Source organism: Dendronephthya gigantea, unplaced genomic scaffold (genome assembly GCF_004324835.1).
Source record: "Dendronephthya gigantea isolate DGI-Jeju-01 unplaced genomic scaffold, DenGig_1.0 000005F, whole genome shotgun sequence".
Classification (NCBI taxonomy): Eukaryota; Metazoa; Cnidaria; class Anthozoa; order Malacalcyonacea; family Nephtheidae; genus Dendronephthya; species Dendronephthya gigantea.
In genome coordinates, this window is record NW_021163015.1 from 1,994,305 (window position 1) to 2,008,340 (window position 14,036).

The window sequence follows — 14,036 nt, forward strand, 5'->3', positions numbered from 1 at the left end:
CTGCACCACCACAATTACAATATCCTAATCTATCACTCCAAGTCATTCATGATTCATAAGCACCATAGCCAACGGACAAATACGAACACCACAAACGGTATCATCGTTTTTGTTTTCACGCTTTATAATGTAATGTTTATTCTAGGCTGAAGTTCATAATGATATTTCATGCAATTCATAGGTATTCGTATTTGTTTTTTTATTGGATTCCTAGCATTCTATTCAGATTCTTACAAAGCAGTTATAAATTGTTAAACGTTCATGCTGAGATGTTTTAAATGGTTATTTTATACGCTTAATACGAGGTAATTATCCGGTTTGATTTTTGAATTTGATATCAGAATATTCAGCTTGTCAATGCCGTTCTTGTCTTCTTCGTCTCTCGACCTGGACTGAAGCTTGGCACATCAGGTAGCCTTGAAGCTGGATCTCCTTTTTCATCAGCAGGACCCCGGGTTTCGGCTTCTGAAAAAAAACCCTCGACTTAATTCAAAACCGGACACAAAACAAACATTTTCGTTCAAGATACATAATGTTTATAGATAAATTTTGCAACGAAGACAGGGATCCACCAAAAAGTAAAGCCCAATCACTGTGATACTTACAACAATATACCTATAGTTGTACGGCCATGATCCGTTGAAAGTACAGTACAGTACGTTCCATATTGTTTTCTCCGTTTTGAAGCAAACATACCTGCGTTGTTATCACCCTCCATGAGCGCTTCAAGTTCTCTTTCTAAGTCTTCGAGATCATCGTCAGGGACACCAGATGTTGCAGCAATTGATTTGGAACCTAAAACAGGTACTTCGCGTTCAGTATTTCCGCAGTCACCATAGCAAATGCATCGATATATCGAGGATAACTCATCTCTTGTAAACATTACCTTCGCTTATTGTGCGATTAATTTCGGCTGTTTCGTCCATCACCTGAAACGCGAAACCACAAAACGATCGATTAGGAAGAATTCGCATGAAAGGACATGTTTTGATATTGAAGGGAATCAATTCAGTGGAAGTACTGTGCGTTGAATGAATCGTACCCAAGTCCTGCTTTGCAAATCGGGGTGATATAAAAGGTTGAAAAGCATTGAAAAAAATGCATTTTTTTTCTATCTTCCTTAGGTTAGTGTACGAATGCAAAGAACCCCTTTCCTCGCTGTTTCAAAAGGTATGTAAAGGTATTTTTTCCATAACGATAGGGGAACTAGGATAGATATTTCTTTAAGCTATATTTCCAGGCAATTTCATTGGCAAACGAGAGAAACCCGAATAAGGAAACCTCGAAAGTTTTCAAGTACATGTGCCCAAGACATCTGCATCAATGAATTGGGAGACTGAAAAAATATTTCGTGCATTAAGGCAGCATGTGCATGGACATACATCCTCGACTTCTTCCATTATTTTCTCCACGTTATCGATTGTGAAACCAGATTCTTGTGAGATTGTTTTGAACACTTGTGTTCCAGCCTTCAGAGCCTCGATTACCTAAACGATTACCAAAGTCGGATTTCAATAATACAGCAGGTTTTTTCACCGAAATTCCATTTTGCATGCCTACGTTTGCATCCGAGTGAGCGTCTTGTATTCGACCAAGTATATCTTGCGTGTTCATCAATAACGATTCCTTTTTGTCCAGAGTCTTTGACATCATGTGCTTGCGAGTAAGAATTTTCTTCGCCTAAAAAAATTTCGAACAGTTATCCAAGTCAACGAGTTTTATACCCAAGGGTTTTAAAACGTGACAATGCGACAAGGCGGTACCAACCTTGCTTTTAAGTCCTAGTTTAATGGACGCCACTACTATGGTTTGTAATCTGGAAAGATTTGAAACATTCAACGGTATAAGTCCAGTATTTTCGATACGACTAAAAAGGCGGGATTATGAGTATAGAGAGACTCACTCTTCAATCTCGTTTTGAAGTTTTCTGATTTGTAACTGAATCGTGGCTTCAGCTTTCTTCAGTCTTAAAGGATATAGATTATGGTATGTTACCTGAACAGAGATTGGTTGGGAATTGGATTGTAGTGTATTAGGCTGAAAGTCATCTAATGCCTTACCTCAAAATATTCAAATCTGTTTCAGAAATTGCGGCTACTTTGCCTTCATTCTTATTAGCAAACTTAATCACCTACAAAAAAATAGTCGATCTTAAAAAGGCCTCGAAAGTTTTTGGCCATTATTATTCGCTCATCAGCTGGGATACTCGAGCAAGGAGCTGGTACCTTTTCCCCGCCATCTGAAAGATGAACTGAAACCAATCGTTCTTTTCTTAACTGGCAAATGACGATCTCGAATTCTTGTTCCGACAAATTCACATTGCTTGCTTTCAGTCTAGCTTTTAGCACCTTCTCTGGCACGATGTTGTCCGTTATCGGATGTTTAACCGTTTGATAATGGCAAGAGAGTATTTTCTCGGCTTTTTTCTTAAAAGAGGATCAACATGAGGTTATCTATAGCAGAGAAACGGGGATTTGCTAGCTATTACTCAATCCTGGTCTGCGAGTGGCCCGTCTTACAAAATTAAAATTCTCGAATATTCTACGGACTGCTAGCAATATATTTCATGACGTTTATACTTTGTCATAATTTATACTTGCACGATTATCTAGCTCCTTTTGTTAACGAACTTTGTTTTCACAAGAATAGAGGATCGAGAATATTTACAAGTAGATTTAGTATTTATTAAGAGGGGGTGATTAATATTCTCAACATCGTGTATTTTACGCATGTATTTGCATGATATACATCAAGATAAGGCGTTTTAACTGTTCTCTAGATTAGTTTAGTTAGTTTTCATTCATACTTTCACAGACGACAGAAGCAAAAGTGGACCCTCGATTTCGTTATTCTGCCAAACTTTTCCTACGGTCCACCATAGAGATCTCTTCGCCATTCCATACGACCATTCGCCCCAAGTATCATATACAGAGTCTAGAAAGTCGCTCGTACGAATAACCTCCCCGCTATTCAACATTTCTTTTAGTACTGTACACAGTCCAAGTGGCGTCACTCCTTTTCTACGGAACCTCGTTTTTAAAACGTCTATATCAAAACACATTTGATCGAGCGACTCGCAACTTTCAACGATCGCACTCGTCCAAAACTGAAGTTTGCTGTCCCAATGTTTAGGGTTGACATTTCTATTCTCAGAGAAGGCAGAAAACATAAAATTCATGCGATTATCATCTTCCCACTCCACTGGAAAGTACGCCATCTTGAATTTTTTTTATTATTATGACGTGTTTCCACTTCCTTTTCACACACTTTCAATATCGTCAGCGATTTCAAAATGGCGTCCTCAAGAGGAGTGAGGAGGGTTTTTCAAATGAGAAAGAAAATTTTGATAATAGATTTGTTTGGCGATTAGCATCTAAATACTATGAGTAGTAGTGTTGAATTGGTCCTGTTCTATGGTCCTCCATACATTGTGAGCAAAATTATTGACAATGCATTGCTAATATTGCTTTAAGTTTCAAAATGAAATGCCCATAAAATTGCAACCACATGCAAATTTTTCATGTTGCTTTTCAAAGTTGCTAAAGTATTTCAAAGCTTGTCTCCTCCATTTGATAGGATGCTTCCTAAGTAAACATTTTGCTTAGTATTTCATTTGTAAAAGCCACAAAACAAACAGCCTCTTCTATTTTCGTAGGGAAAAACGTTATATTTTGTGAATCATTACTCCAGAACCCATGAAAGAGTTGCAGCCTCTGACATTTTTAAAGAAGACAAATGTTCAAATCTGAGGCTAGTTATTTTGAAAGTCATTGGATTGTTAAGCAAGGTATGTCTCTAATCTTATATGCCCAATGATTTGGCCCATTTTGGTGAGTTTAAGTAACTTCTTATGCCTATATAGGGTAAAAATGTTGTGGTTGACGATGAAAACTGGTATCTTGCCACTAGAGAATCTTACACAAGTCTTGTCAAAAAAAAGGTAGTTATGAATAAACTAGGCAATGTTGTTTCCATATAATAGGGAATTATAATAGTTTCATAATAAATTTAATGTATTAAACTGGATTCGAATGGATTAACTTTTATCCCCACTGACCCCACATTGTACTCTAGGTACCAAACTGCACATTTACAATGGTTCAGTTCATTACTGACGTTGTTTTGGGATATCAACAATGTTTATGGTCCCGAGAATGGTCATTGGTTGAACAAACTTTATTGAGTAAAACTTCTCATCTGTCATGGCTGTCTGAATCTGATGAAAAACTTGATTGTTGGTTTGCCAGACGAAGAAGTGATCTAAATCCTCCAGGTTTGTTTGACATGCAGTGTATGTGTTTTTTAGCAATTTCTTACCAGATTTGTCCTAATATACTGTAGAATCCCCAACAACAGCTGAAGGCTTTTCAATTGTGACGGTTAAACCCCAGATGACATGCAGGTCATCCTATAAGGTATGCAAGCTAGTTTGCTTTATTCTCGAGGGGTCAGAGATTACAGATCATGGATCCGTGTTTATATCCAAGTGATATATGGAGATATCTTATTTTCTCAACATCCTATATAGTTCAATCTCCCAGCACTCTTTGTTCAGTGGAAGTCAATTTTAGCAGATGGTCAAAATGAGAATCTTAATTTCAACCAAACCATCGCAGAGGTTTTAAACAAGTGGTCAGAAAAGTATCCATCAGGAAGAATCATTATCATTGGACCAAAGACAAAAAATGATAAAGGTTATAATTGATTCAAGTCTGTCTATAAACAAGTTGAGACATGTTTAATTCTTCGAAATAGAATACAAACAAATATATATTTTTTATTTAGACATCATGGAGGAAAATATTAAAACATTGTTGTTACAATTAGCATCCCAGGTTTGTGCAATATCATGTAATAAAAAGTTGATCAGCAGAATGATTTAAATTTAAAGTTTTTTATCCTTTAATTGTGTTTGCTTGAGCCCTGCACAGCCAAGGTTTAACCTTGCTTTTCCTATGCACAAATATACATTAAGAACAGTAGAGTATATAATTTTTCTTGCTTTATTATGTTAAGTGCACTTATAAGTTTCTTCACACAATGCACTATAGATTCAATTCACTTTTGATGGATGTTTTATAGCCATTTGCCTTGCAATGTCTATGGGCAGCAAATCAACTTAAGCCAACACAGTGCAGTGCCTTTTTAATAACAGATTGGTTACATTCCATACGTCAGAAGTGTATTGGATCCGACAAAATTGGATCGTGTGAAGATAGATGGCCTTTTTGAAGGATACAAACGTTTACCAGTATCTCAGTTTAACCGTGTCGGGGTTTTTTTTGTCTAGTTGATCCATCCAGTATATTTTACGTTTATTGACGAGAAACATCAGCCGGATCAGTTCAGTAGATTACCTCAGGCCGGAGTGATCGCGTTCTTGCAGAAATTGCACACAATCCATCTCTTTCATAAGGTATATGAAAATCACACATAGCTTAATGTTTATTGTACAGTATATATCTTGCAATTGGTCTTATCCATATAACTTTCCAGTTTATATTACTGCAAACCTCATTGCTCAGACTTGACATATTCGTCACAGGGGACAATATACATTTACTCAAGCGATGAACATTATCGTGCCGCTAATTCGGTTGGAATTCGTACGATCAAGGTACAATAGTGCAAAACGCCACTTTTTACATATTGTCGTCTGCAATTTTAGTTGATAAAACTTTTCCTACTTTTTAGGCTACAAAATTGTTCAAACATCCACACTTGGTGAGCATGATTTACGTAAATTATGGTTTGAAATCATGATTAAAATATGGTTCGGTAGAAATATTAAACCAAACTGACACATCCGTAATAAGAAAGTCCAAAGGAGGGTAGATGCGTGTGATGTGATGTAATTTATTGCTTTGTGTGTTGTGTTTTACGGCTGTGTTGCACAACTGTTATAATGATAATTGTGTTACTTTCTGTTGTGTTTCTTTTCATTGTTATCTCACTTTCGTTTTCCTTTGTAGATTGACTCAATTTACTGTGGCGAGAAGCCTACAACATTGTCGTTTTTACAAAACGTTGTTCAAGTCAACTGCAGATCTTCGTCTTGTGAGGAAAGGCAAGGAGAGGCCGTCGACGAAACCCTAGTTCCCTTCTTCTCTCGAGCACGCGAAAGTACATCGCCATTTGTGTGGAAATATTGTTATGGGAAGGTCACTGGTGTCTGTTTTAAAAATAAGCTGGCTTTGGAAAGGTGAGAACAAGGCGCTGGTGAGAACTAGCTACTAATGCAGATAGTGATATTTAGGTTGGTTTAAAACTGCCTGTGGTTTAGTAGCTACGAATCTGTTGGGATGAAGTTAAGTTTACTTCATTTATTGTCTGGTCAATTCCTGTAGTTTCCATTGTTTTTCCAAGCATTTCAATGCCTGCTTAGAAAATCAATATTATTTTGTGCTAATCTATTCAAGCTTCGTAAACAGCGTTCAGACGAAGGGATCTGCGAATTACACTCATTCTTATTATTTCACGAGGTATAGAGGCTCTATATTTTATCCATATCTTGCAGATATCAGACGCAGTACAAGTTGGCGGCAAAACCCGCTCGCCCGCCCGGAAAAACGAAGCAAAAAACCTCAAAAACCATTCGGGTACCTTCGACATTTCCTCGCAAAACGTCGCCAGCTGCCGGAACAAGCGCTCCCCGGCCGGCGGCCGTGCAGAACCAGTCGGCTGATAGCGATGCCAAAGCCATGGTTGGAAATATTGATCTTCGCCAGGTGGCAGAGACGACCGGGCGATATCTTGGAGGATTTCAGTGCAGAGATAATGTGTTTGACCTAAATGTTGAATGTTTGGAACGACGCTTGAAAATAACCTGCAAATGTAAGTACTTTTGCTTAGCGTTTGTATTAATAATTTATAGACCAAGCCTCTTGGAAGCTTTTTTTCATCTTAACCATCGGTCTAGCCTGAAAGAGCTTCGCTGTTTTTTTTTAGGCAGTGGTTCAAGTAAACAACCTTACGACGTTCACGTTATCCTGACTGAGTCTGTGGGTTTGCAAGAAGCTCGCTGCTCGTGTCCAGACTCTGCTGGCAAGACGGGCCGATGTAAACACGTGATAGGCTTGTTACTCAAGTATAAAGATAACCAACCAGCAAATTCAGAACCAGCCGTAAGTGGAATATGTTGTTGAATGTTCATACGAAAGCGGCCATATACAAAAGGACAATATACAATAATGATACAATAAAAAAGTTTACTTAATAAGGAGTCTGTCAGACAAGGCCTGAAAGATTAAAACAACTTTGAAAGGTTCATGAAAAGCTTGCAAACACATGAAAAATTTAAGTAGTAATGTCCAGAATCCAATGTAGTTGGGTATGGATTATGGGCAGGTTTGGGACTACCTAATACGCAGTATTTCTTTTAGTCGATCTAGTTTAAGCATTTTTATCCACCGAAATGCTCAACAATTTTTATCCGCTGTGTTTTGTAGAGTCGTGTTGAGTCTAGTAAAAGCAGTTCTTCCAAAAACCGTCGAGATACCGAAAGCAACAGTACTTCATCGAGCGGCAAAAAGCGCAATGTTCAGACGCTGTATTGTATGAGCCAAGAAGAATTCTTGGAAACGGCTAAAGAAGTTCTCAGAAAGGTGAGCAGCATTTTGGAAGTCCAGTGGCATTCTGTCTTCGTGACAGACCACGTACTGTACTCAGGTACGAGTTATATTTCAATTGGTACGTATGTTCAAATTATCGATTTTCATAATTTTAGCACGAACAAACTCAAACACAAGAACAAAGTTTGATCGAAGAGCCCGACAAGATCGATGGAAAAACAGACATTTCAGATTGTCAACGAAAGGAAAGGTTTGAGTATTTTTTGTTTTATTTCGATGCGATGACGTATACCACTTGGTTTTGTTGAAGTGTTTGACCCGGTGTGTTCACAAAAAAAAACTATATTTAAGTTCCAAGTCCTGACAAAACCACGCAAAATGCTGTGTGTTTTTGAGACGTATAGCGTAAAGCAAGAACTGCGAGAACGACTTAAAGGTTGCATATACCTTTTAAGATGTTTGTTGAAAATCACGCCGATTAAAAAACACCACAAATTTCTCGAAAACTCAAGATATGAGTTGTTAAAAACAAGCTACATAATTCATGAGATGACGTTTTGACTTCGTTTTGAAGTCATTGTCAAAACCAAGATCAGATTTTTGTGGTGTTAAATACGTTTAAAGCAAAATAAATTGCTATTTTGTGAACTTCATAGATCAACACCGGTCGATGTTGACCTTGAAGGCGAGATCCTGAAGGAGACATTGTTCTCTGCCATAAATCAATCGGGAAATGCACATAAGAAACTGTGTCCCGAAAGGATACCTAGTTTTGCCGAGGAAACACCGTCGGACAAACTGTCTGGCTCCGACCAAGGCAACGATTTAGTCATTGACCATACAATCGTGATTCCAAGTAGCTTGGTACCGGAGACTGTAACTTTTGTTCCGGAAACAATACGGTCCGTGTCCACGTCCTCGAGCCACGCGAGTTGCGAGGAACGTGTCGAGGAGACGAGGGGTCGTGGAAGGTTCGAAGTTGATAGTTTTGAAGCATTTTTAGATGAGGTGATTTAGATGAGTAGAGAGGGTTTAATCCGCTTGTGGACTCGATTTAATGAAGGGATTAACCGTTCGGACACATAAATGCAATTTCAATAACCTTTAGCTGCGATTCCTGGCCTGAAGGCGCGCTAAGTTCAACCATTTCGCGGCAAGGTATGAAATGAAATTTTGGAAATAACTGAAAAACTGCTGAAATCTTAAATCCTATGCATTCACAATCTCTTGTGCTATTTTACAACAGACGAGACCTGTCCATAGACTGTATATTAATATATATTTTTTATAGATGTCTATATATTTTACAAATTATTATATCAATATTATATCTATAAAGATATTTAGTATAAATGACATCAATTTTTAGTGGTTAAATTGATATTCCTTTATCAATTTTTTTAACTAGAGAGAGCTTTGTAGCTTCATTAGGTTTCGCGGAGGAATTCTTTCAGAAGCCCTGGGGGATGGTTTGAGATTGTTAATACGGACAGGATATATACAAATATTAGTGTTCGACCATTTTAACATCTTGTACTGCTTGAGGCTTAGTTAAGTCACTGACTTAATTTATGGCAAAAGTTGTTAAAAACCTTGTGCATGTCTTTGCCTTTACAGTTTTTTTCGATTTCTTGTCAAAACATGTCTTTTAATGTCCGCGTAAGGATCGTCCTTAACTGTGATTAAGTTTTCTCTCATTTTGTCCTGAGCATTCCCCGTGGGGCTGTACAACGCGACCACCAGCGTTTTCTTTTTGTTTGTTGTGGAAACAAAACCCATGCCAACTTTTTTGCTGTTCTTCCAAATAATCTGTGTGAAGTCCTTTGTTTCTGGCTTTATGCTAGGACTGGTGAAGCTAAACTTTGTGATTTCTCCATACCATTTCTCCACGGCTTGTTTAGCAATGTTTCTCGTTGTATACGGTAAAATTGCGATGTTTTCACCCTGTTTCTCTATCTCTCGTTTGAAGCTTCTCCTTGTTGCATGAAGTAGTTTGCTAGCGACGTTTTTGGCTTTCTTTGCAAGCGAATCGGACCACGTTAAGGCCTCTGCATTGTGACGCCGTCTGAATTCATTGTGCATCTTCACCGCTTCTTCCTTGAATTCCTCTGCAAAAAATATACTTGTTGGCATAAGTAGTTTTGATAACAGTATATGATCCCTGTTCTGGGAGGAAAGAGTTACAAGAGTTACCTTGTCTTGGATTGCGTTTTCTGCTTCGCCCCTTCCTAATTCTTAGCTAATTTCACCTCACCTCACCTCACCTATCCTCATTTCACCTCACATCATCTAACCTCATTTCACCTCACCTCACCTAACCTCATTTCACCTCACCTCATCTAACCTCATTTCACCTCATTTCACCTCACCTCACCTCACCTCACCCTATTTTACTTCACCTCACCCTATTTTACTTCACCTCACCCTATTTTACTTCACCTCACCCTATTTTACTTCACTTTACTTTACCTTACCTTTCCTTACCTATCGTTTCTCCCTGTACATACAACATATAGACCTACCATAATCAAAGTCATCCTGTTTCTTTTCCATCTTTTTCTTCTCCTTTTCTTTCCGATGATCTTCTTGAACTTCTGCACCCAAACTCTGTCCGTCATACTGTTCTGGATAGATGTCTTGCGATTCGTCGTGAAATTGATCATATTCTTCATCGTAGTAATTTTCATTTGAGGCTCCATCCTGTTCGTTGCTGTCACTCTGTTCTTTCACTTCATTCGTTTCTTTCGTCCCACTCTCTTTCTCTTCTTCTTCATTCTGTTTCTCGACATCTATGTTATCTTCCAGTTGTTCAATCCAGTTGTCAACGTCGTCAGGCTTCTGGCTGGTTTTCTCAGGCTCGCTTGTCACTTCTGGTTTGTCCTTCTGGCTTTCTGAAGAATCTGAATTCGATGTTGCTTTATCTTTAAGGGTTGCTGACTTTACCGGTGCATCTGAATCGGTTTTACCTTGAGGAAAGGAAAAGCAGATCCAGGTCAGAAATTGTTTCGTCTTCCCTCTCCTCTTTAGTAAATAAAGACATTTAGGACTTGGGATTTTAAAACTGTATTCTGGTGTATTCAATAACTATAGTCTAAAGGTTTGGCTATAGAAAGTAGTAAGCCACGGAGGGATGCAATCTCCAAAGTCTAAAGGGCTCGAAATCCAAAATATGCACTCGAATAATTCAAATTCTGGGTACAAGAATATGGCATAGGCTAGTTCCAGTTAAAAATTGGCTACCTGCACAGAAATAAAATCTGAAAAAAAGTCTTACAGCAAGGAATAGCCTGTTTCCAGTTTCACAATAGTTCCTAGTTGTGAAAGACGCTGAGAGAGTTGGATTTATATATGAATTTGCTTTTCTGAAATATAATTTTTCGGTATGGCTTTTGGTATAATCCTTCCACTTACCTTCTTTTTGCATTTCCTTAGTCATTGCCATGACGTCATGCTTCAATTCTTTCGGATCCTTCTCTAAAAGTTTGTCCAAGAAATCCAAAATGGCGTCCCCGGTCACTTGAGATTCATCCGCATGGACATATTTAATGTGTTTGCTTTGTTTTCTTAATTTTAAATTGTTTTCGTTTGTTTTTCCTTCATCATGGATGTCATCATTTACTTTCTCAGATGTTTTCGAGCTTTTTCCCTTCAACTCGTCAAACTCTTTGAGGATTCCTTTGGAAAGATGTTTCTCCTTCGATTCTTCTTTCCCTTTTGTCAAATGTTTTTGTTTCTTTTTTCGAGCGAGTTTTTGCCGTAGTTTTTCTTCACTGTCCCACATCGCCTCCTCCTGGTTTTTTTCCTGTAGACGTTTGAGCTCTTCTTTCTCGTTGTTATCCGTCCCATCTGCCATATTGTCGTCCATGTCATCGTGATCCGTCACGTGATCATTCACGTGATCGTCCATGTGATCCTCCGCGTTACCAGTCCCCTGATCATCCATTGGGTCAGTCATGTCCTCTGTGCTCTCAGGTTTCTTCGTGGCTTGGTCGTCGTCAATTCCCTCGTCGTTTCCTGAAACGCTTTTATGCCCTTCGTAATCCGCACTTGGAACGGGATTCTCGATCCCCGTTTGTCCGTCATCGTCTGTGTTATCCCCATATGAATCATCATACGTCCCTAAAATATCCTCAAGCGTTTGCATCGTGTTTTGTCTCGCGTGGGCCCGAGAGGGACGCTCGGTGGTGCTCGTAAGCGCATCCTGAAAATCGTCCGCATCGAAAGATTTCGCGTTGGCATTGGAAGTTGTTGTGGTGCTCGCTAATTTCATGCTTTCATCGTTCAATACTTTCGCATCAGCGTCAAAGGTGTCCAGGTTATCCTGTTCGTCTGAAGTCTCATCAGGGATGCCATCAAAACCGTCATCTTTCCCTTTGTATCTATCTGAGTGCCCAATGTACACCGTCTCCGGTTGAACGCTGAGATTATCGTCCAACTCCTGGTTTTTGCTAAAGTCTGATTTCGTCTCCTTCCCGTATTCCGGAAAAGTTCCCTTGTACTGTTTCTTCAGCAGATTCACGAACCTCTGCTCCTGATCTCTAGGGCTCGCCAAATCTGGACGGTCGCCAATTGGCACAGTTTTTGAGAACTCTTTCGTTTCCGCTTCGATATTGTTTTCGTAAGGATCGTCGATTTGTCCTGCAAGATAAATAGGGAACACAATATTGAAAGGCAGTGTGATTTTTATGCGCGATTTTGGAGGAAATCTAAGTCAAATTTTAACTTTACCTGCATTTATCACATCATTGTCAGTATCAGGTGATGTGTTGTCGACCAATCGCAGGATATCTGAAGAATAGGAGTATTTTAGACGGAAATTTGTGTAAGAGAGGTTCAGAAAGGGCATTTAAAGAGCATCAATCTGAACTACGTATGTAAACTGGAGTATATCAAAAGGAACACTTTACCTTTTGAACTGAGGTCTCCAATGCCTGTTAAGTCAAAATTCCTTTGTTTTCCTTCCCTAAGAGGTCTTGGATTAGCTGTAAGATTGACAAACTCTTTTTACTCTGTTTTGGCTGTTTGAAATCTGAATGTATGTTAATTTTCATTACTGAAGTAGCACAATGTGTCTTGTTTGGTCAATTTATGTTAGTAAGTTCACAACGTACTTTAGTCTTCAGTGAGAGTTTGTCTTCCAAAGCCTTGTTTGTTGTTGGCGTTGCAAGTTTCGTCGAGTTCTGTGTGTTCATGTCAGTCATTTCTTTGACAAAAGTTAAAGTACTGCAAATACTTTGTAAATATACTTTTTCTCACCATCTTACCATCTAGTAAATGGGCTAAGCAGAGAAATACGATAACCATGAACTTTATTCTTACGGACATATTTCGTCCGAGGTAACGAGGTCGCTGTAAAAAATGGAATAATTTTAATAAGGATCTGCGCATTTTATACTGTGATGGTCATACTACATGCGTCTCAGGTTTTACCAAAACTTTCAAAATATATCACATGATAATATATTTTATATATATACATATATATCGATGTCATTGCAAAGGTAATTGGCTCCAATGCATGTTATTATAGTTCAATTAGTTCATATTTATGTTTACGTTGTGTTTTTCATTGCTTCATTAAATGTCGGTTAAATTAGTAATAATATTTATTTGATCTTAACATTTATGTTTAATTTTAATGATTTAAAAAGATGATATTCGATTGAAACTTAGGAAGCATTGTGTAACTTTAGATACAGGATTTAGTCCACGAGTGGAAAATAAGTTTAAAGGAATTTAACACTGCGATATAGCATAAATAAAAACAATTGCTATAAATACCTGTTGCTTCAATCTTTCTGGAACCGAAGTTCAAATCTATTCACTCGTATACGCTTTTCAAATAGCGGGGCGAATCATAATGCTAAAAGTATAAAAGAGATCCTTTGTTATCCAGAACTTTAACTTTTCATTTTAATTTAACGCCCAGAAATCGTTGGCGTTTCCAAATGAAAGTTCAATTCAATAACGTCATGCTCAGTGCTTTTAGTTATCATTGTCTGTGAGAAGGTGCGGGTTGCTAGCTAGAATTACTGAACCGAGAAGACGACTTTTTTAAAACTAAACAATCTAAACTTCCGTGTCATTCTTTGAGGCGCCTGTCAACGGGGATGAAGGTTGCCATAATTGCTTCGCTCTTGTTTTCAACATTTATCAATTTGAGATGCATATGGTTGGGATTTGGACGAGATTTTTTACTAAAATACTTCCAGATTGATCAGTATTTGATAAAATCTTTGTAATCTTTGCCTTGTTTGCCTGTCGACTCTCGATATATAATCAGCCGTTTTCCGTCTTTAATTCAGACCAAATGCATAGACGAAAAATCCTAATTCAACGGGCGAGTAATGATTAGCAAAGTCCTTTAAGAAAAACAAGAAAGGAGAAAGTCAGTGAAACTTATATGCAGCGTCTTTCCAAGTAATCGAAAAGTTTGTTTACCGTTTTGACGAGTAAACCGCCTAA

General features: G+C 38.2%; 3 protein-coding genes across 3 annotated transcripts; 1 reads left to right on the top strand and 2 right to left on the bottom strand.

Moving 5' to 3' along the window:
• Positions 1-11: 11 nt before the first annotated feature.
• On the bottom strand, positions 12-3,292 carry LOC114516189 (charged multivesicular body protein 7-like). The gene is made up of 10 exons (XM_028535591.1): positions 2,807-3,292; positions 2,226-2,426; positions 2,061-2,131; positions 1,904-1,966; positions 1,768-1,816; positions 1,561-1,680; positions 1,383-1,487; positions 887-929; positions 697-795; positions 12-465 (listed from the first exon to the last, which is right to left on the bottom strand). The coding sequence occupies exons 1-10, from the start codon at positions 3,215-3,217 to the stop codon at positions 347-349; spliced, it is 1,281 nt and encodes a 426-aa protein (XP_028391392.1). The 5' UTR covers positions 3,218-3,292; the 3' UTR covers positions 12-346.
• On the top strand, positions 1,129-8,853 carry LOC114516188. Its single transcript, XM_028535590.1, has 16 exons — positions 1,129-1,170; positions 3,656-3,787; positions 3,863-3,940; positions 4,075-4,273; positions 4,342-4,415; positions 4,529-4,694; positions 4,786-4,835; positions 5,291-5,416; positions 5,546-5,617; positions 5,695-5,724; positions 5,973-6,202; positions 6,518-6,834; positions 6,949-7,124; positions 7,449-7,604; positions 7,727-7,821; positions 8,228-8,853. The coding sequence occupies exons 4-16, from the start codon at positions 4,096-4,098 to the stop codon at positions 8,586-8,588; spliced, it is 2,031 nt and encodes a 676-aa protein (XP_028391391.1). The 5' UTR covers positions 1,129-1,170; positions 3,656-3,787; positions 3,863-3,940; positions 4,075-4,095; the 3' UTR covers positions 8,589-8,853.
• A 62-nt stretch (positions 8,854-8,915) lies between these two features.
• Positions 8,916-13,537, bottom strand: LOC114516183 (DNA ligase 1-like). Its single transcript, XM_028535583.1, has 7 exons — positions 13,353-13,537; positions 12,836-12,920; positions 12,479-12,553; positions 12,300-12,359; positions 10,983-12,209; positions 10,094-10,537; positions 8,916-9,679 (listed from the first exon to the last, which is right to left on the bottom strand). The coding sequence occupies exons 2-7, from the start codon at positions 12,894-12,896 to the stop codon at positions 9,183-9,185; spliced, it is 2,364 nt and encodes a 787-aa protein (XP_028391384.1). The 5' UTR covers positions 12,897-12,920; positions 13,353-13,537; the 3' UTR covers positions 8,916-9,182.
• Between the last annotated feature and the right edge of the window lie 499 nt (positions 13,538-14,036).